General features: G+C 40.3%; 1 protein-coding gene across 9 annotated transcripts in view; it reads left to right on the top strand.

The window, feature by feature from the left end:
* DLGAP2 (DLG associated protein 2) overlaps positions 1-21,510 on the top strand; it is a 522,791-nt gene that overhangs the window by 483,954 nt on the left and 17,327 nt on the right. For all 9 annotated transcript variants that reach the window (XR_013542815.1, XM_078388888.1, XM_078388867.1 and 6 more), the window contains 3 exons: positions 1,026-1,111; positions 1,615-2,030; positions 15,830-15,921. Coding sequence is in view for 8 of the 9 variants with exons in the window: in XM_078388888.1 (XP_078245014.1) it covers positions 1,026-1,111; positions 1,615-2,030; positions 15,830-15,921 (594 nt within the window). In the remaining variant the exon portion in view is untranslated. The remainder of the gene's footprint in view (positions 1-1,025; positions 1,112-1,614; positions 2,031-15,829; positions 15,922-21,510) is intronic.

Below are 21,510 nucleotides of genomic sequence, written 5' to 3'. Positions count from 1 at the left end.
TGGAAGTAACCATTGGGGTATTTAATCAATGTCAGCCTTGGCAAGCTGCAGAGAATGATAACTTGGAACACGATAAGTCTCTTGTGTTGGTTGGCTGGCACCAAGAATTTAATATCCATAGTTGTTGTTTCTAATTAAAATTAAAACATTCTGATCAGCTACTCTACAAGGGGAAGCTCCTACGGTAATGGTGCCTGCTGTCCCCTACATTGACCTCCACATGTTCATTGGTTCGGTGCATGGAGACCCTGTGCATCAGCAAGGCTTATGTGTGCACACTTTCTTAGAGCTACTGCCTTGAATTGTGCTCAGTGGAGTACCTCCTGGTGATGAAGGAAGAGTTGAGGAGGCAATTTCCCCAAGTTCCTCTTCCTTTCTGTAGCATCCTCTGCCAGCTCTCACACTACTAGAGGGATTGGAGTTTTTCCAGAAGCCCCCTGTCGCCAGTGGAATGTGTGGGAGATGATGCAGGGAGCTGCAGAAGGAAGTGGGAATCAGAGAAAGTTGCCACCCTCTGGCAAAAAGTCTCCGTTAGATCCCAGCTCCCCTGCGAATGAAAGGTCCCTCTTTTTCGCAGGTGGCTTGACCATGAAGGAAGTGCCTTTGCACTCATACACCAAAGCTCTGTGCACCAAGAAAGCCCAGGGATGTGTGCGGTTGTGCCGGAAGACGGCCCAAGCAGTTCCACTCCGCATGTGCTCAAGCTGCTTGGTTTCCAAACCACGTGCAAAGGGTCACAAAGCAGAACAAAAGTGGCCATCCATGTTTTGTTTTGTTTTGTTTTAAGACAAATCCTTAACATCAAACACCAAATGATTTAAACTTATTTGATTTTATTTGACATTTCTCATAGCGTGCAGGCAACCAGCACCGAAATCTGCACAGCTGACTTGTCAGTGCTAACAGCCCCAAAAGACTTACCATTTATATATACAAAATGTAGTGTGACCTTAAATCCATGGGGTAGGAATAATCCTAGATTGTCAATGTTCACTTCTGCAGATTTGTCTTTTGTGTTGAACTAGGTGGAAACAGCAACAGACTCGGATACTGAGAGCAAAGGGCTACGGGAATATCATTCGGTTGGAGTGCAAGTGGAGAACGACAAAAGGTACGTGAAGCAACATGAACCTGGTGAGACTTGTATGTGGATTGGAGGATGTCGGCATTTTACTAACGGGTTACAAAACTGTCCCATATCCTTTCTGTTTTGGCAGATATACATATCTCATTTATTTCCCTTCATTCAAGTTCAGTGATAATGTGAGCCGCGGCAGCTTTTGAAAGATATTTCCAGTTGATTTACAAATGATGTGCTTTGTTTTCCACTGTGAAGAAAAATCAATGTTTGCTTCCAAATGTAGTGAATGATTTTTCACTCACATCTATGTTTGAATCAATGTCAACAATGTATCCAATGCAGACTGTGCTTCATTCACATGCTTCATTCAAATAAATCCATTCATTCATTTTCCTTATAGTTAATATTTCTGAAGGATAACATTAAAAAAAAAAACACGGAATGGCAGCAGAGTAGAGGTAGTGTACTATTTTCAGTAAAACCTATTTTTTGTGAATATATAAATTAGTACCTTTCCTTCTATTCTTCTCCAGACATGGACGGTTTAAACGCTCCAATAGTGTAACAGCAGCAGTTCAAGCTGACTTAGAACTTGAAGGCTTTCCAGGACACATAACAATGGAGGATAAGGGACTTCAGTTTGGTGGCTCTTTCCAACGGCATTCAGAACCTAGCACCCCTACTCAATACGGTGCAGTAAGGACTGTACGGACACAGGGCCTGTTCAGTTACAGAGAAGATTATAGGACCCAAGTAGATACCTCCAATCTCCCACCACCTGAACCCTGGTTGGAACCAGCCATTGAGACAGTTGAAACAGGACGAATGTCTCCTTGTCGACGGGATGGGTCTTGGTTTATGAAGTTACTACATACTGAGACTAAGAGGATGGAAGGATGGTGTAAAGAAATGGAAAGAGAAGCAGAAGAAAATGATCTCTCTGAAGAAAGTAAGAGTGTTTCTATATTTACAAATGTAGCATACTATTTCTACTTTTCTTTTACGATATTTAGCTTTTGTACCGTTGCTATGATGTCATCATTTTTTAAAAAAACTTAAAAATAGCCTTCCTTATTCAAATAGAAGCATAACACTTTATTTTGGAACTGAAATATAAGAGGAGAGTTTCTAGTGGGGAATGTTGCTTTATTTACTTATTTATTTAATTTAAATTTTATTTATATAATTTCTGTCCCACCTCTCTCCAATTGTGGACATAACTGTTGTTTTACTTACTGATTTATTTATTTAATTTAAATTTCATTTATGTAATTTCTGTCCCACCTCTCTCCAATTGTGGACATAACCGATGGCATGAAGTCAAAGATTTGATGCTAAGAAGGTCACCATGCCACCCAAGTGTATCTTTCAGTCATGGATTCTACGTGTTTAATACATCTTCCGTGGTTATGGAAGTTTTAACCTGTTAATATTTCTGCATGAAAATTGTTAATTAAAATAAACCACGCACATCTGTGTGGTGTTCTTTTGTCAATGATTTCCAAATATGATGGAGAATTCACAGGAGATCTAAAACAAACAGAAATTACTATGACCCAGTCTTTTGGAGAGGTGAAGAAACAGAAATAATGATAATAAGGTATTGGAAATGTGGAAGATCAACTCTGCTTACCAGTCTGCTTGTTTGTAATTGTACCTATAGTACTGAGCTTTAAAATAAGATAGGTCAAAATATTACAGAGTAAGAAGTAGAGGAGAGATTGGGGAAATGAATCCCAAATTTATTATATTTGTTATATTCTTTGACAAGACCAAATTACAGAATTTGCAGTGTTTGTTTACACTAAGTGGTAACAATTTCTAGACAATAATATTGATCTATATTCAGCTGTGGTATTATACATGTGCAATTCTTATCTGCATAAGTGCCTGTGCAGTTTCTAAGCTCATGCAAGGTGGCTACCATGCTGCATGGACTGTTCTCACATTTCAGAGTTATACAGTGAGGGTCATGGCTGCACACCTGTGCAGCTCCGCAACCCATTGTAAGTATGGCAGGTAGATTTTTTTTCACACAGCCACTATTAAACTGAGTTTACATCATTGACCACCCATCATGGTTTGTCATCACTTCAGTTCCTGAAAACATAAGACAAAATTAATGAAAAGTAGGGGTAGAAAGCCAGCATTACCAGTGCTGCAAGGAAAATTGAGATATAGTCCAGCAACATCCATGACTGAACAAGAGACCTGCTTTTTAGCAGAAAATTGTTGTGTTTTTTTTTCAGACATTTACTACTCCATGATATGTTGCAGAGTTGAAAACGCTCTATGCCACTTTGTCTACATTTGCATTACTTTTTATTGTCTTTTTTAGGGGTGTCTTTTGTTCGCCTGACAACAGGGGTCCACAAATACCATCCCCACTGTCAAAAATTGTGTGTGTGTGTGTGTGTGTGTGTGTGTGTGTGTGTGTGTGTGTGTGTGTGTGTGCAAATGTGACTTGTGAAGTCAGTAATGAAGTGTTCCAAGACATACTGAAAATGGGTGACAGAAAGAATAAAAGCTGCCAGGAGCAAGAGAGGTTACAAAATGCCCATTTCAAAACCATGGCTGGTTGTGTCTTGTGCACAGATAGCAGCCATTGGTCATGAAGATCCAGTTACCACTGCAAATGTTTCCCATCCCTTTTCCTGTGCAAAATATTCTTAAGCATTCAGGCCAAGAAAGAGGCACGTGGCTTGCTATGGATGTCACCTCTCTCTTTACCAAAGCAGAAGCAATCCAAGTAGAGAAATATACTTCCAGAAATGTAGGAAGACATTAATAAAAAAAAAATAATCAAAACATAATAAGCAAATAAAACTAAATACAGAAGGTGAGGTCCATTTATCTCACTGTCCTGAGGAAATACTTTCCATTGGTGGAACAATTGGGGGTAGAGATGATTACCACTCACACCTTCGAAATCCCTGCCCTTCATTGCCCTGGCCTGAACTATACATTATAGATAGCCACTAGTTAGAAGCTGAAATCTGATTTAGGCAGATCTTTATGAATGAGCAATCATACCTACAAAGAAAATCTGTGCTTACTTCCCTGTGATCAGACACAAAACAAAGCAAGCTACCATATTTTTCCATGTACTGTATAAGATGCTACTTTTTCCTAAAATAATTACATTAAAAATTGAGGGGTGTCTTTTACATGGAAGAAAGCTGAGATAGCTGAGGAGAGAACAAAATGGCACATACTTTGCCTCTGTAAACAGGCTTCCTTCAGTCACAAGGCTTAGCTTCCTCCAATCATGAGCCTTATGGAACTGACATCAGCTGCTGTTGTGGAAACCAATTGGAACACACAGGGACTCAAAATATTTGATCATTCTGAGCCTTAAGGCCAAATCCTCAAAGCTAAGTCTTCTTAATTTGGGGGTTAGAAAAATGGGGGGGTTCTGTCTTATCAACGGGGGGCATGTTATAAACAGAAAAATACAGTAATTTGCAAACTGTAGGAAACATGAACACTTTCTGCTCCCCTCTTTTCTTAATATGCTAAAAACACTATTAACAACAAAACATGCACATTAGGCAAACCAATTGGAAAAGACAGCAGTAGAAATAGAGGTACAATGATGATGATGGCCACCATGATGACGACAACAGACCTATACATAAATGTTTCAAAATGTCTAAAAATACTGTATATCTATACCTATATCCATGGTTGGGATGCTATGCATTCATGTGTCAGTAGAGTTGCAAGATCCTTGACTGAATGATGGAGGTGAGCAAATATCTTTTCAGTATTGCAAGGTGAGTCTTCTAACCACAAAAGGGTAGAGAGAATCTGTTTTCATTTCTAGTGCTTATCTTCAAGCAAATGGACAAATAATTTAATAGGATATTGGTAGTAGGTGTAGGACTTTGTGTTAATACAAATGGGTGGGGAGGAAGCATGAAAGAGGCTCTTGTTTCCATTTTTTTTGTTCATGAAAAGAACCGGTTCCTTCAGGAGAGTCTCTTAAACACAAATTATTCGTGATAATGGAAGAGTGACACACAAAAGTTCCATGTTCATTTATGTTTCCCCCTTTGGTTTAACCTTTGTTTTACCCTTTCTCTGTTAAGTTGCCTAGGAACTTTTTCATCCAATTGGGTTGTGAAGTTTACGGCCAGCAGCCCTTCGTAACATTTAGAGGAAAACAGGAATGTTGAAGCTGTAAAAGGGCCTGGATTGACTGGTACCCAGTGGTAGTGGTCTTTTTGTTTCGTTTTGTTTCACTCATTCCTTGTGGGTGTGTCAACTCCTGGCACACACCATCTTGTGCTCCATTTCTGCTCTGCTCCTACTTCTGTGCTGCTGTCTTTTCCTCACTTTGTGAGATTTAATTTTCATTTCTTTGTGTGTGTGTTTTTCCTTTTGTTGTTGTTTTTTTGTTTGTTTGTTTCTGCCTTGCCTGTCAGCTGGAATCACAGAAGATAAGAGAAGGCATCAATGGAAGAAAGGGGAGAAATCTCTGTGTGTTTGTCTCTGTCTGTATGTGCTTTCCCTATTTTCATTTTTTAAAAAAATATTATTTGATTAATTTCCTGTGTGTATTTATTTTCTTAAAGATTTGGTGGGTCTTTTGATCCTGTCCTGTTGGATAATGGTTTCTTTTACTTTTGCCTGTACTGAATTGCACCAGAGATGCTGTGAACAAAATGGCACCATGAATACTGAAGACTGTAAAGCAGTTGTGAACATCATAGAGGAAGGACTGAGGGAGTACGTGGACCTATTGTGGACCGTTAGATCAATCAGATGAGAAAAATTCTTTCTTGCTTTTGTTTGTTTCATTTCATTTTAAGTCACATGCAGTCCGGAACATTTGTACGGTGATTGTCCTGTGATGTTACAGCCTGAAATAAGGAAAAAGTCCTGTGACACCTTAAAAGCCTTCCAATTTATTGTGCTCTTTTTAGTGTTAGTTCTGGTGGCTGAGGAATCTATCACAGCCTGTAATGCCTCTTGCTCTTGATGTAAATAATATGAATACTTCTGGATGAGAAGTTATTTTGGCTCAAGGAACTCTAGTCAAGCGCCACCATTTTCTACAGTGAAATATCACTTCTAGTGGATATTACGGAATAATCTATATATTTAAACTGAGTGTTTGCCTGTCTTTGTATATTCATGTAGGCTGAGTACAGTGTAAGAGGTTGATATTTATGAGGCAGCATATCTGTGTCATTCCTCTTCTGTGACTATTCCTGCCAATAAATGGTTTGTCGAAGGAGGGATGCAGTTTGAAGGACAACACTGCTTTCTGTGAATGCCGCACATTTTGCAAACATAGGGCCAAGGATATGACAAAGCTTTGCTAAGCTGGCCAAGTGACCCCAGAAATTAGAAAGCTGCAAAACTATTCAAAAGAATAGTTTTCAAGACCACCAGAATCCTTTTTTTCCCCCACTAGGATATTGTGTCATGGCCTAAGTATTTGGGTTGTGTTTTTTCACTCCCCTTTTTCTGACTAGCCCAATATTTAAGGAGCTAAGTTTCTGTGTGGCCTCCTCCCACCCTGGCTGCCCAGCCAAAACAAAAACTTGATTTGCAAAACAAGCAGTATGAATAGGGGAAAGGGGGTACATTCCGAGACGACCTTCTATCCTGGTGGCTGAGTGGATAAATTCCAACCGCACATGGCACCAGGGCTGAAACATTTAAAAACACCCACCCTCAATCTGCTTAAAACCAGCACTGAGTTCACCTAAGAAATATGCCTGGCAGACGTCTGCCATGACAGTTTGGGGACATTAATTTATAGTTTTTCTACAGCATGCCTGAGGAAATGAATTTATTCATGAAAGCTCACACTGAATGTTTGATTTTCAGTGGGCTAAATAAAGGCATCACCTAGTCTACATTTGTATTGTGTGAAGGACCACATGGCTCCATTGTTTACCTCAGGAGCTGTTATTGTGAAGAACAGGGTGTTAAAATATTTGAGGCTAGCTGTGCTGTTAGAAAGAGTGGGGCAGCTGCTGTAGGCAGCAAATATTGAGTATCATGAAAAGGCAGAAAATTGTTAGTTATTAATTTTTTGTTACTTTATTTTCACTGCCAGGGAGATGGAGTTTGTACATATGCAATTTTTCACCTAAGGTTCCAAAGTAACTTGAACTGGCTTTGGGGGCTCTTTACTGCAACTTGGGGAGAAATGGCACATTTTCTCTTCCACCTCAGGCCATTAAACGGCGGGGCCTGAAATTTTTATGGTATATTTTTATTATGAATATTTCAAAAAATGTATATCTGGGACGTGCAAGGTCAATCTCAAGGTCAATGTAAAAATGATTTATACCTCCCATCCTGCAATCTGGAGGGTATTTTGCTGGCTCAGCCAAGGATCAATTGAATCACTTTTTCATATCTAACTGCATTCCTAGATGCCTCTGGGAAATGCATAAGTATGATGCTAACAGACATCTCCTTGCTAGAGAATATATAATTTCTGTATGAAGAATTTGCACTTGGCTGGCATGGGCCATAGATATGGAAAGCCTCCATTCTAATCTTTCTGACAACTTACCTCTGTCTGGTGACATAATGTGTCCTTGGAATTCATATGGGAAAGGTAAAGATCATGTCCTCTTGGCCATGTTCCTGAGCTCTGAGCATTCAGTAGGAGTGTGAACAGAGGCATTGAGAACCCTACTTTTGCAGGAGACCTAATCATAAGATAAGAGCCCTACACTCACAGAGTAATATGTTAAACCTGTTCACAGCTTCCATCTAACACAGTGGTCCCCAACCTTGGGCCTCCAGATGTTCTTGGACTTCAACTCCCTGAAATCCTGGCCAGCAAATATGGTGGTGAAGGCTTCTGGGAGCTGTAGTCCAAGAACATCTGGAGGCCCAAGGTTGGGGACCACTGATCTAACAGATGGAATTAAGGCAAAATGGAGGTAGGGCCAGACTGGGGAAATATATTGTAGTGCCACATTTTTGTTTTCGTGTATCTATGCAATCATGTCAGTCTCTTTAGCTTTCTTTCCATGTTTCTTTTTAATCTTCTTTAACCGTAATATAGCATATGGAGAAATTAACTTCTTCACCCTGTCTTTCCTGTGTGAAGACAAGAATATGAAAAAGACTCTTAAGGCAAATAGTTCCCAAAGTTGTGTCCCTGTGTATTGCCGGACTTTAGTTCCCAGAAGCTTTTGCCAGCATGGCCAATGGTCAGGGATTCTGGGTGTGGTGATCAAACCTCTGGGGGCCCAATTTAAAGGAGTATTGTTCCCTTAATTAGCTTGGTTGCAATAGGCAGCCTCAATAAAGGATCATGTGCAGATTGAAGTGCCTGATGTGCCTCTGTGATTGAGAGGTTAAAAGCATGCAGCGTGTTTCACAAATCACACTGTACTAGAGTTGAGCCATCTGCTTTTTCTAATTAAAAACCCCCTGAAAATGTATGGCTGACAATTAACACTTTGACCTGCACATATGTTGTAAGATATTATTGGTCAGTTCTAGAAGTATAAATATCATCCATCCATCCTTCGATCCATCCATGTTTTACCTAAAGAGCTCAACATGTTTCTTTTTTACCTACAGTTGAGCCAGAGTATTTGTCCAGACTGTTTCATTGATTAGAGGGAGAAAGTGTGACAAGCACAACACTGGTTGTTTGAAATTCATTAACGTTCTGAATGGAGGAATTGTCGCATGATACTAGGTGAAATGGCAGGCGGAACTGTCCTCTCCCCTACCTTTTTTAAAAACTAAACAAGAAGTAAAAGTGTTGGCACCACACCTCAGCTGTGGAGCTGATGAGCTATACACAGACAACTTCAGTGGTAGGGCAGTGGCCAATTTCATGCCTGGTTTCCTCCCAGAAGACATTCCCCTGCTGCCAGTGTCAAAAAGTACCACACACTGAAAGAAGAAGAATCTAAAAATGTTCCTGGTTTTCCAACCCCAATCTGCACTTTGAGGGGTCTTTTGACCAGAACAAGGTGTGGAAAGTACCTTGTTTGTTAAGAGAATCCCACTTCCTCCTCCTCCTCCTCCTCCTCCTCCTCCTTCTTCTTCTTGTTTTCATAGAGAAGGATGGCAGTGAGGAGTCACAAGTCACTCACCTCTTATTTGACAGGAATAATGCCCCTAATCTTTCCCACCCCCACAAACTTGCTTCTAGAAGATGCATTTCACTGCTAATCAAACTGTATGTGCTGCTGGGTCCTTCTTTTTGATGAGACAACTCCTCCTTTTTAGTGGTGTGTCACATTTCTACACAGGTAGATCCTGTGCAGGAATGTTGCACACTACTAAAAAGGAGGACTTCTCTCAGCCCAAAAAAGAAGGACTAATTAGCATATCCAGTTTGATTTGAATTACCTATAGTAATTTGTATGTACAGATTAGAAATGATTTTTATAATTTAAGCACAATTGCACCACACCTCATTTAGGTGGGGAAGACGAAGACGTGTCTCACTGCTGAGTCTGCTGGCATGGATAGATAGTTTAAAATTCCCCCTTATGGTTCTTGATCTTTCAACCAGAGTTGGACTGAATAGCCTTCAAAGAGAAGAAATATTCAGAAGGAAGGCTGTCCTCTACAAAAGAGGAGATGTGAGCACTCTATTGTTGGGTCATCCTTGCAAGAGAACATGGCTGCCCACACTGTTCAGTGGGAGACACAGTCTTTTCCCAACAAATGTGATGAAGTGTCATTCCGTCAAGGTGCTCTGCATTCACTGGGAACACCAGCAACCTGCTTGGACTCTTTTCTTTGACTGTCACTGAAAGACACAGAAAATCAATTGAATGTTTATAACATTTTAGATCAGGTGATTATGGATCAGTGCACTCTACAGGTACAATATATATTATCTATGCTGTCACATCCACAATCCATTTATAGCTAAGTACATTGATGGGTGCTTTGTGTCATTTGGCTCACGCCAATTAGATTCTCATCAATAGCACAGCTGCTGATAAAGCTGTCCAAATGAGAAGAGAGGAAAAACAGGTCCAAGGAGCATGGTTGTAAGTGCACAGGGTCCTATCTAGCTGTGTCTACCTGCCACTGGAATGGATGCCACTGTGGAACTGACAACACCCTTCTCTTTGCAGCCCCTTATACATCCTCCTCTCTCCTTTGTATACTCTAGAACCGGGGTTCCCAACCTTGGGTCTCCAGACATTCTTGGGCTAAAACTCCCAGAAGCCTTCATCACTAGCTGTGTTGGCTAGGCATTCTGGGAGTTGTAGTCCAGGAACATCTGGGGACCCAAGATTGGGAACCACTGCTCTAGATGGTTGGGGAGCAGATGGGGGAATGGAAAGAAAAGGAAAAGAAGAGACAGTCCATAGTGCAAGCAGAAGTTCATTCAAATACAAAACACATCTTCTTAGGTTGCTATATCATCATATGATATAGTCTGCCTTATGGTACTGTTTTAACTGTCCACCTTGTTGATTTTTATTTTTGATGTATTTTGCTTGATTTTAATTGTTTTATGACTGGGCAGGTTTATATGATTTTATTATCTTTTTAGCTAAATGAGGTTTCATCTGGTTTTATTCCTTTAAACAGTCTGTAAAACACCTTGGGCAGTACATTTCAGAGGAAAAGCAGCGTACAAATGCAATAAATAAATAATAATCATCAAATATTTCACTCTGTACATGCTAAAATGTGAGGAACTGAGGCACTAAAGAACCGGTTCTAATCTACAGCTCTCCAAAGCTAAAAAATAAAAGCAAGACTGAGTGTTTTCATGTAGCACAGAGAAAGGGTTGCCAGTTTTTCAATGCGCCTTGGCCTGATGAACATGGGCCTATGTCGTTACAGCTGCTCATTGTGCAGACAATTCAGAGCATAACAAGGTCAGACAGAATCTAGTCCTTAATCCTGAGGCTGTTTCTTAGATCTTAGATTCCTCCTTATGACATATTTGGATGAGCCAGGTAATTCACCAGGCAAGGCATGAGTATTCCTAAGAGTGACATAATTAAGAGTATTTAAAAAAACATATTGGCCTATTTCATAAGGCATTACCCAGTAACCTTCTACAACTTTCAGTACATGTGACATGGTTTATAATGCTTGTTTGAGATGTTAATTTCATTCTGGGCTTTCAGGATGAGAGGATTTGGAAATCAAAACAAACAGCATTTACCTATAAGAAAGCAGAATTCAGCATCCACCAATGATTGCTTACTGCCAGATACTTATTGAGTCATGAAACTTCAATTACTCATTTTAAAATATGCAATAGAAATATGTCTTATAACCGTTCATCCGCAATTTCCACCTAGTTACATCCATCGCCTCTCCCACCTGATCGCTTGGAGTACTTCCATCCTTTTATTCCACTTCCTTCCTCTCCAACCAATTTCTGTCAGTGTTGCTCATTGTACTAGGTTAAGTGCTAACATACTCCACTGTGCAATGTATTTTTAAAAACCGTGATCTATGGCTGCAGTTCTGCATCTTTTTAGTCAATGATGTGAAACCCGTATAATTCAGTGAACCTGCGAGACTGCACAAATGAAGCAGCCCTTCTGTGTTAACGTCATTTAATTGAAACAACCAGTGAACCATCCCAGACTGAGAAGGCACTTCATGAAGTGTACCAAAATTATCACCAGCCTCTTTTTAAAAAAAACCCCACTCCACTGCCTATCTCAAGGAAAACTGTGCTTGGATGACACTTCCCAACATCTTTAATTAAGGTCTGTGCTACCCAGGGCTTAAGGGAGATACTGCGCAGCAAGATCTGATGGGCCTCAGCTTCCCCATGTCTGTTGTCTCTCAAGCTGGTAGTCCTGTGCTAGAGTCTAGAGGCACAACCATCAAACGTTGAGGCAAAAAACCCTATGCACATTTACCTGGAAAAAAAGCTGCATACAGAGAGAGATGTGTCCAACTAATGTTGTTAAGTTCTATAGAAAATAACAAAATGGAGCTTATTCATAATTAAGCTTCGTTTATTTCAATAGCCCTTCTTAATTTTTTTACCCTATATCATGAAACACCTAGCAAGGGCAGTACTTCACCCCTGAGTTCTAAGGGGTAGCCACCTGCCCTGATCCTGAGCTTTTTATGATACAAAACATGCAGAATTTGAGGAAGGGAGGGAATCACTGAGGGTTTACTTGAACGTTGTGTTATGCTTAGTCAAGAAGTAAATAGTGTCTCATGCACTTGGTCTATGGAGCATGCTGTCCTTAAGGCTTTAACTAGACAGTATTTTTTTAGCATGTCATTAGAAGCTGAGCTTTCTTAAAATGTAATGGACCTCTTCGTATCCTACAGTTAGCTTGTCTTCCTTGCATAGTGCGAAATACGCTGCTTTGGTTTTGCAGACTGGTCACTAGGTGGGAAACATGTCATGTGGTTAGAAGTCTCACAGAGCTTTGAAAGAACAACATGCCTGGAGGAAGACGTCGTAATAACATAAAATACGCATTTTCCTTCATGTGCAATTTGACTCCTGTGTTATTTGGCTCTGATGGATAGAATGTGTTCTGACTTCACTGCAAACCTCAGTGCCAATTAAGCCTGTCACTTCGTGATTAAAGTTAAAGTTAAAGGTTAGCATTTTTGACACAGATAATCAGAGGAAGCTAGGGAGCTGTCCCTAGAATATGTCCACAAGGAGATCTTTAGAGTGATGGATGATACTAAATTCTGAAAATGAAGACTGAGAAAATATATAGCACAGAAGATTATTCCATAGCTAATTAAAAGAGATATCTTAATTTTTCCACTCCATAGCATCCCCCCCATAGGAACACTGTCCATTGAATTGAAGTAAAATGCACTGTCTAGTGAAATATCATGAACTGAAATGTTTTGATATTTTACTGTAATTTAGTAATCCAGAGTACTATGAAAATAAGAACAACAACAATAATATAACATATGAATTACCTCCCACATGAGGCTAGGTTGACATGACACCCCTCTTTGCTCTCCTGCTGGCAGGTGAAAACCTTCCTGTTTAAACTGGTTTTTTGATCTCTGGATGCCCTGGAACGATTAGAGTTTTCAGTGGAGGATGCTGCATATTCCATTTTTTATCATGTATTTTAAATTTTTTTTAAAGTACTTACGTTTTTAATATTGTTATATGTTGAACTGTGTTTTAATATTCATATTCTCATTTATTGTATGTATACTTTTAAAGCTATTTTACACCACCTTGAGTCCCTTCATCAGGAGAAAGGTGGGATATAAAGAAAGAAAACAAACACACAGTTACAATTCTAGGTCGCAACAAGTCCCATTAAATTCCAGAAAAATTTAATTTGTTTCAAGGAGAAATTTATAGGATTCCACTGCAATTTGCTTATGCAAATGTGACAAAAACATTAAAAAAGGGTAAACTGTGTGATAGTCCTGCTGAATTTTTATCACCACCTGATAGATATATTTATATTAGTTGGTTTGACAAATGGACAGCCAGCAAGAAAACATCAGCTACTCAGTTTACATACGGAGATGATGGGGCTTATGCTGTGACAGATGGGACAAACGAGGAGAGAGTACATGGGGTTGATGAAGTTTTGGGGAGCAAATTTAATTAAATATAAATGGTCAATGAAATGGAAGGTGAAGGAATGAAATATTGCATGACAAAATGGGCACAAAATATTGGCTATAATATTGATGTAGAGTACAGTAGTAGACATAAACTTGGCAGAATAAGAAAGTATAGATAAACTGGCCAAATGACGGAAATGTAAATTCTAAGTGTACTTTGTGGGGAAAGATTATATGATAAAATGGGCACAAAATATCGGTTATAACATTGATTTAGAGCAGTGGACACAAACTTGACAAAATAATATTAAACTTACAAAATTAGTAAATTTTGATAAAAAGAAAGAGAAGGTCCAAGGAAATGGAAGATTAGTAACTACCGTATAGATATTCAGGAAAATCGTTATATTGTTTTTATCTTTGTATGAGTTCATTTTTTAATATAACTGTATAAGCAGATGTAAGAATACTCTTTCACTCTCTGGAATTTTACCCTTTCTCACCCTTCCCCCCTTTTTACCCTGCCCCCTATCTGTACCTCAACCCCTATCCCTATGAAAAATTAATAAAAACTTGGGGGGGGGAAGCAACTCTGTTTACATGACATTTTCTGCTTGGCTGTCTGAAGATAATTCTTGCTTGCCTTAGATATCCAGAAAAAGACTTTAGAGGTAAAAAGGAGTGGTGGTGGAAAAGAAAAGAAAACTTAGGTGGATGTATTTTCATTTGAAGGATACCCAATGTGGTGTAGTGCAGTGGTCCCCAACCTTTTCTGAACGGCAGACTGGTTGGGGGGTGCGTGGTCTGTGGGGGGCATCCCCTGCGCTCACGGGTGGGCAGGGTGTGCTTGCGCGCATGTGCAGAGGGGCAGAGCGTGCTTGTGGAAGGGAGGGTCACGCTTGCGTGCTTGCGTGTAGGGGCAGGGCATGTTCGTGAAGGGGCACACTTGCGAGGAAGGGCAGGGTGTGCTCACACACATGTGTGGAGGGGTGAGGCACCCATGCGTGCAGGTGGCAGGCTATGCATGCGGGCGAGGCGGGAGATCTGTCTCCACAGCCCGGTCCTGCCATGGCCGTTGACTGGGGGTTGGGGACCCCTAGTGTAGTGGATAGAGAGGCAGATTAGGACTCTGGAGACCATGGCTTGAATCCCTTCTCAGCTATGGAAATTCGCTGAGGAAGAGGAACTGATAAAACTACTACTTCAAAAGTCCTGTTAGGGTCACTGTAAGTCGGTTCTGACTTAAGAGCGTGGAACAACAACATTTTCATTTGACATTCTTGGTAGGGATGCTCAAGGATTCTGCTTTGAGCAAGCTGATTCAAATAAATAAATAGATTTGTACCTCCTGGACTAATGTACCATTTGAAACAGTGTAATCCTTCATGTTTTGCTCTCTCCAAAGTCTGATTTTTTCCCCAACATTTTCATTTTCCGAAAAAAAAAACACAATTAATAATAAAATGTATGCCTTAGCTTGAAATACGTACAAAAACATTTATTGAAAGTTAAACATGAACAACAATGCATATTTTGGTGGTAAATTGAGTACTAAAACACAAATTTTAATGAGGGAATCTCAAAATCAATACCAGTTTCAGCTTTCCTTTAAAAAATGAGGAGTACAGAAATGGGAAAGGGGAGATTTCGAAATCCATTTATGGAAAACTGTTGTTGAAGAGAAATAAGATTGTTTCGTACCCACACACACTTCTATTACATAGACTACTGATGCAATTCCAGCTTCAGAAATTTTTTTGAGTTGCTACATGAGGGAGGGGGATGTTACAACGATTACTCAGAAAACAGGGGGACATGACAAGCCATTGATAATGATATGCGGTTGGTCCATTAAAAGTGATTGAACAAAAAACAGCAATTGCAAACAGGTAGCTTAAGAGTACCGAAATGACAAAAAGAGAAGCTTTTCTGGAAAGAAAACAATATCCAGCAATTATCCATCAAGCCCTGCTAATATGCTTTCACTGTCACTCCTTGGAGCAGTCGAGAAAATAATTTCCGTTTCTAAAGACTGGAGAAGAAGCAGAGGGCTTTTTATCTTACTATTTTCTGAGGAAGGTGAAACTGAGTTTCCAGATTCCCTGAATACAGTTTCACAATGGAAAGCTTTTGCAGGTTATCCAACATTTACCAAAAATGCTGGCACAATAGGATTTTGCAGATTAGCACTCTGTTACATAAATACGTTTTTGTACCTGGGTTTTCATCATCTTGTATATTCAGTTCTAGGTAAGATCCGGAGTGCAGTCGGAAGTGCCCAGCTGCTTATGTCTCAAAAATTCCAGCAATTCTATTGGCTATGTCAGCAGAATCTGGTAAGTCAGCATTCTTAATTGTTATCCAGTAGATGTCTAGCTACTTATCGGCTTTTCAATGACAAACATGACCTGTCATTATCTCCTTGGTAGTCAGGAAAAGGCAAGCAATTTGATAACTGTGAACTAGAATAAGAGTGTCTATACCTGCTGAGCTGGCTGTTATTTGATACAGGATAGAGCTTGCTGTATTTCCCTATTATTTGGATGCAGGGGTGGGAGGAAAACAGCACAGAATTTAAAGAAGATTTGTTGGGCAACAGTTCAAGTGTTGGTCTTCGATGCGGAAACTCAAATTTAGCTGTGAAGCTTTCTGATCCATTTGGGGCAATTTGCTATGTCCAAGCATGTTTATTTACTTATTTATTTATTTGCTTATTTATCTATTTTAAACTTAACTATGGTCCACCTTATGAGCTTAACATGAAAGCGAGTGAGATGAGAATGGGACAAAAATGCTACTGAAATAATGGAATGATATTTATGATTTATGTAATGTTTGCCTATACATTCTGTTGGGTTGCTAAAAGTCTCCATTAAAGGGGGATAGTCTTAAGAGGCCACCTGAACACTTCTGTGTGACCAGAGGTGGGCAACATGGAACACCACCTCCACCTCCATCTCTGAGGCCTGCAGCAACTCCAAGGCCATAAACATGTTTATTTAAAAAATATCAGCCCAAGTTCCTTTGGGCCCCTTAGGAGGTAATGAGACAAATATCCCATGTTTCGAGGGGCCCTTGGCACTCTGAGCCCCCACCCCCAATGCTTTTAATTTAAGAGAGAGAGAGAGAGAGAGAGAGAGAGAGAGAGAGAGATTTGGCCACTAAAGGGCTCACAGGGCATTTTCAATTAGAAAAAATATTATGTAAGAAAAAAAACTTTGAAGGAACTATAGGAGCCGTAAGGTTCAGAGATGGGCTATGCCTGGACCTCGGAAAGTTGCCTTCCACTGAGACAGATAACGAAGATACACGCCCACACACTATTCTACCTACAATAAAAGAAAGAATTCTTCAGCCACCATAAGACAGCAAAGTGATGGAGAAAGATATGAGTCCTCAATACATGCAGTAAATCACATCTTGTGAGGAAAATCCTTCAGTCTAGGAGGAAATTTGCATAAATCCTACCTTGAAGAATCATGGTTCATGCAACAAGGTCTGTTCCACCTACCCGCATAGAAGGGACACTGCTGGCAGAGGCCTGGCTTCTCTTTTCCCATTGCACCCTCCTTTGTCTGCTGAGAACATCTGGAGCCGATCTGCAGGGACATGTGGGGAGAAGCTAAAGGAAAAATCCTGTTGTATAAATAAAAATTTGCTCACATAATCTTGTATGTAGCCCTTGATACTCTAAAATACCCAGGAGCATCTTATAAAGGTTATTCAGTGACTCTTGGCAATTAAATAAGCAGCAGCATTCAACTGTGCACACCAAACATCACATTGCCTTCTTCTTTTTAGAACAATGGAGGATACAAATCTAATAAATTTGTAAGTTCTATATGAGAGTATAATTCTGGGCAAAGATTTCTGTTTCAAGAGTTAATTGTCTTTTTTCCCCCTCCCTCAGAATGCAAAAACCTCTTAGTCTTGATTTTGCTACGATTCTCAAACTTCTGGCTACATTTTTTGAATCAGGAAACTTAATATCCGAACTCCCTTGAGAGCACAGAACCAATTATATTGCTTTCTAGATCAGGGCTAGTGGGTTTACTCCTACGGCATACTTATTTACCTTCACCTTCCCTATGGACAATGGCAATCATGAGCAGATGGCTTCTGTTCCAGATGTTAAACAAGGGTATAGCAGCATCAGCCCAAATGGAATAGCACAGTAACCACCACACATGATCCTTGCAATAGTCAATACTTCTTTCTTGAGGTAACCCCCCCCTCCTCATTTCTGTTTTAGTGCTGAATTAGCTAGAAAAGAAGCTTCTTTCCAGATACAGTGACAGAGATAGGACAACATTTCCTGATACATTTCTTTTCCCTATTGGAATGAGATAAATAAATAAATGTTTGAGTTGGCGTTTGAGGATGTGACCTATAAATCTGTCTTATTCAAAATCAATCACTCTGGAATAATTACAGCTTAACCTTTACCAGCATGACAAGGCACTGATTCTGTGTGTGCCGATTGGAGACTTGTTATCCAATAAAGTTAAATCAACTGGTGTCTTTATATTTTTATATATATGAAATGCAACAGGACATGCTCCTGAGTTGCTGTTACATACCCATTTCTGTTGAGCTGAACCAATTTTGTTAATGTCACGGGGAGCCTTTTTTGCACTCCACACCTTTTTAGTCTTGAACTAGTTCACACTTGCAGGTCCTTGCAGGCCATTAGTGCCGTGGAAAAGCTCACCAAGCCCAGACAACAGATAGGGTTTGCATCCAGTGTTGACCCAGTCATAGTGGAAAATAGGGATATGAAAGAATCCTTTAAAATGTCTTCATTCTTAGTGATTTTACTAGCCCCACCATGCCAGGAGATCTCATGAGATGTCCTTCTGCACCAGTGAGATTTCTTGGCTTCTGGCAAAAACAAACCCTGGTCTTGTTTTCCCCTCATGGCGCAGTGGTTAAACGGCTGTACTGCAGCCAAAACTGTGCTCACGACCCGGGGTTCAATCCCAGGTAGCTGGGTCAAGGTTGACTCAGCCTTCCATCCTTCTGAGGTTGGTAAAATGAGTACCCAGCTTGCTGGAGGGGGGGCAATGTGTAGCCTGCAAAATTAATTGGTAACCCACCTCCAGATAATGCTTTAAGCACTATGGGGCAGTATATAAGCAGAACACTGCTTTTTTAAAAAATCTCCCCATCTTTTTTTTGTTTTTTGCATTTTCTTTTGTGTATGAAACTGCTGGATTCTGCACAGCTTAATGCTATTTCTGGTGTATCTTGTGAAGGAAAGATGCCACTTTGAACAAGACTTGTAATAACTCTGCACAGACCAGAATTTCTCCAAGAAAAAAAAGTGACATGTCATGAAATACCATTTTAATCCCCCATTCAGAGAAATGACTATGAGATATCAAGAGATACCATGGTTTGTTTGGTTTTTAAACACTCCTTCAGAAAAACATTGCTGTGAGAGATTTTTGTTGTTGTCACTTTCTCACAGAGTAAAAGTAAGTAGCTGCAGACTTCTAAATTGTGTGTGTGTGTGAGAGAGAGGAGTGGTGGTGGTAATGTAACCACTTTGTAGTGAAACCTAATGAGTAAATACCACCACCACCAGTTCTAAACCATGGAAATCATGAAAAAGGCATGAGAATCCACTCCAAAATCTAGGCTGACATCATTTCACTACCCAAGATTTCAGGTCCAAAACCTGAGACCCAGTGAATGAGTTGGAAAACCTGAATCTTGGGGCCAAAACCTGTCCCTCAATAAGCCTGCTTACATGCAACACGCCATTAGGTCCCCATAATTCCCCTTTTCTCTCAGGCATATGTTTTGGCATGGGTGGGGGTCAAAGCAAGGAGAAGATCAGTGCCGTATCCAGAGACCAAACTTACCCAAGCTGAGACACTTTCTGCCAAGTGAAACCACCAGGGAAACATTCGGGACACATTCGGCATGTTTTCCTCTTCTCCGTCAAATACCTTTTCTAAACACACACACACACACACACACACACACACACACACACACACACACACACACACACACACACACACACACACACACACACACACACACACACACACACACACACACACACACACACACACCCTTTATATAGAGATATATCCATCCTTATATCCTCTCCATGAAAACTTCTGGAAAAAGCATCAGTTTTTATAGCTACCCAGCAAATATTACCATAATAGTGTCTCATGGCTACACATTTCTTCATTCTCCATACAACACACTGAAATATATTTAAAGAACTTAATGATGATCAAAGTATCAATATAAACAAAGCATTTAAAGTACATCCTGATTCTTAATTGAGGTTAGGGAGGTTTGTAAAACAGAAGCATGTAAAATTGTAAAGCGAAGGGATACATCCTTACTATCAGTTCATTGGTGAGGTGGCCAATTCCTGAAGCCACCTCTCTCTGAATCACCACCGTCCAGATAAGCTTGGATAAATGTTTTAAAAATCTGTTGTTCCTCAACTCACAAGCATAACTGTGAGGCTTTTAAGGAATTGGGCGGGATCTGTTTCATCTGGGAGGTTGTTTAGCAGCCCTGACATTTAAGGAATGTGTGTGTGTGTATGTGCTCACACATGCATACACACAGGTGTCAATGTAATGGGGCATTTTCCTCTCTTTCGCCTCAGGCCGTGATATATCTCAGGTCAGCGATGCATCTGAGGTCATGTGGCAAAAGAGAGGCTCTCTAGTACTAGCATCCCAGCTACGAAATGCTTCCCCTGAGCAGACTTGTCCATTGTCTACTTTGAGATTTTCTTTTGGTGTGAGACATTTAAAACAACAATAGCAATTTTATTGGTTTTACTCTCTCTGGTATTGGTTTCCTATTGCATATGTGTCTGGTTTTATCATGTGCCTTTAACATAGCCATTTTTAAATGGGTTAGTATACAATTTGTACCTCGCTGGATAGCTCAGTGGGTTGGGCATCTGACAGCAGAGCCACAGGTTGGGAAGTTCGATTCCCCGCTGTGCCTCCTGTGAGTAACACCAGCCTGGGTGGCCTTGGACAAGCTGTACAGTCCCAGGGCTTCCCCCAGAAGAAGGGAAGGGTAAAACACACCCGAGTATTTTCTACCTGGAAAACCCTGAAAAGGGCCGCCATAAGTCAGAATTGACTTGACAGCACATGATTATTATTATTATACCATTTTTATAGAAGGGTATACAAAAGTGTTGTGCTTCTTTAGTGTTACCTCTTTTGTGTAACTTTTCTTTAATCCAATGTCTGCCAAATCTCCTAAGATTTTTTTTTCATCCAATAGCATCACAACTGGGCTGTCAGCAGCCAATCAGAACATGCAGAGATAGTAGGAGTTTTGAATCTATAAAAGGGCCTGGAGCAGTTGCAATCCAGTGAGGAGTGCTCTTTCTTTGCTTCACTCATTCATTATGGGTGTGTGAGCTCCTGATGCCCTCCATCTTGGATTGCGCTGCCTCTGTGCCTATCTCTGTGCCTCCATCTTGCTCCCCCACCCCTTTTTAACTGATTTTTCAGGGGAATTTTCTTTCATATTTCTTCAGATAATTTTTGCTAACTGTGCCAGTGTGTTTCCTTGGGACAACTTTTTGGGGGTTTTCTCTCTCTGGGTTTCTTTGGAGATGTTTCGCCCCCTTTTTTTGTTGTTCTCTTCTCCTCCCCCCCCCTTTCCTTTCCTTGGATTATTTCTGCTGTCTGGGCCAATCAAAAGAGGCATGTGCGTGTGCGTGTGCACACGCATACGCATGCACACAAAAATGGAAAAAAAAGTTAGCCTTACAAAACCAAAGTGGCAACTGGAGATCGGCAATCAAGTAGTAAGACTAGCAAAACTGTGTAATCATTCCAACCATTTCTCAGAAATCACGCAGAACATCATGCAGTAGAGACTGCCCATGTGATTATAGACACCACTGGTTATGGTCAGCATGG

Source organism: Pogona vitticeps, chromosome 1, assembly GCF_051106095.1.
Source record: "Pogona vitticeps strain Pit_001003342236 chromosome 1, PviZW2.1, whole genome shotgun sequence".
NCBI classification, from domain to species: domain Eukaryota; kingdom Metazoa; phylum Chordata; class Lepidosauria; order Squamata; family Agamidae; genus Pogona; species Pogona vitticeps.
This window is presented reverse-complemented; position numbering and strand designations above follow the sequence as displayed.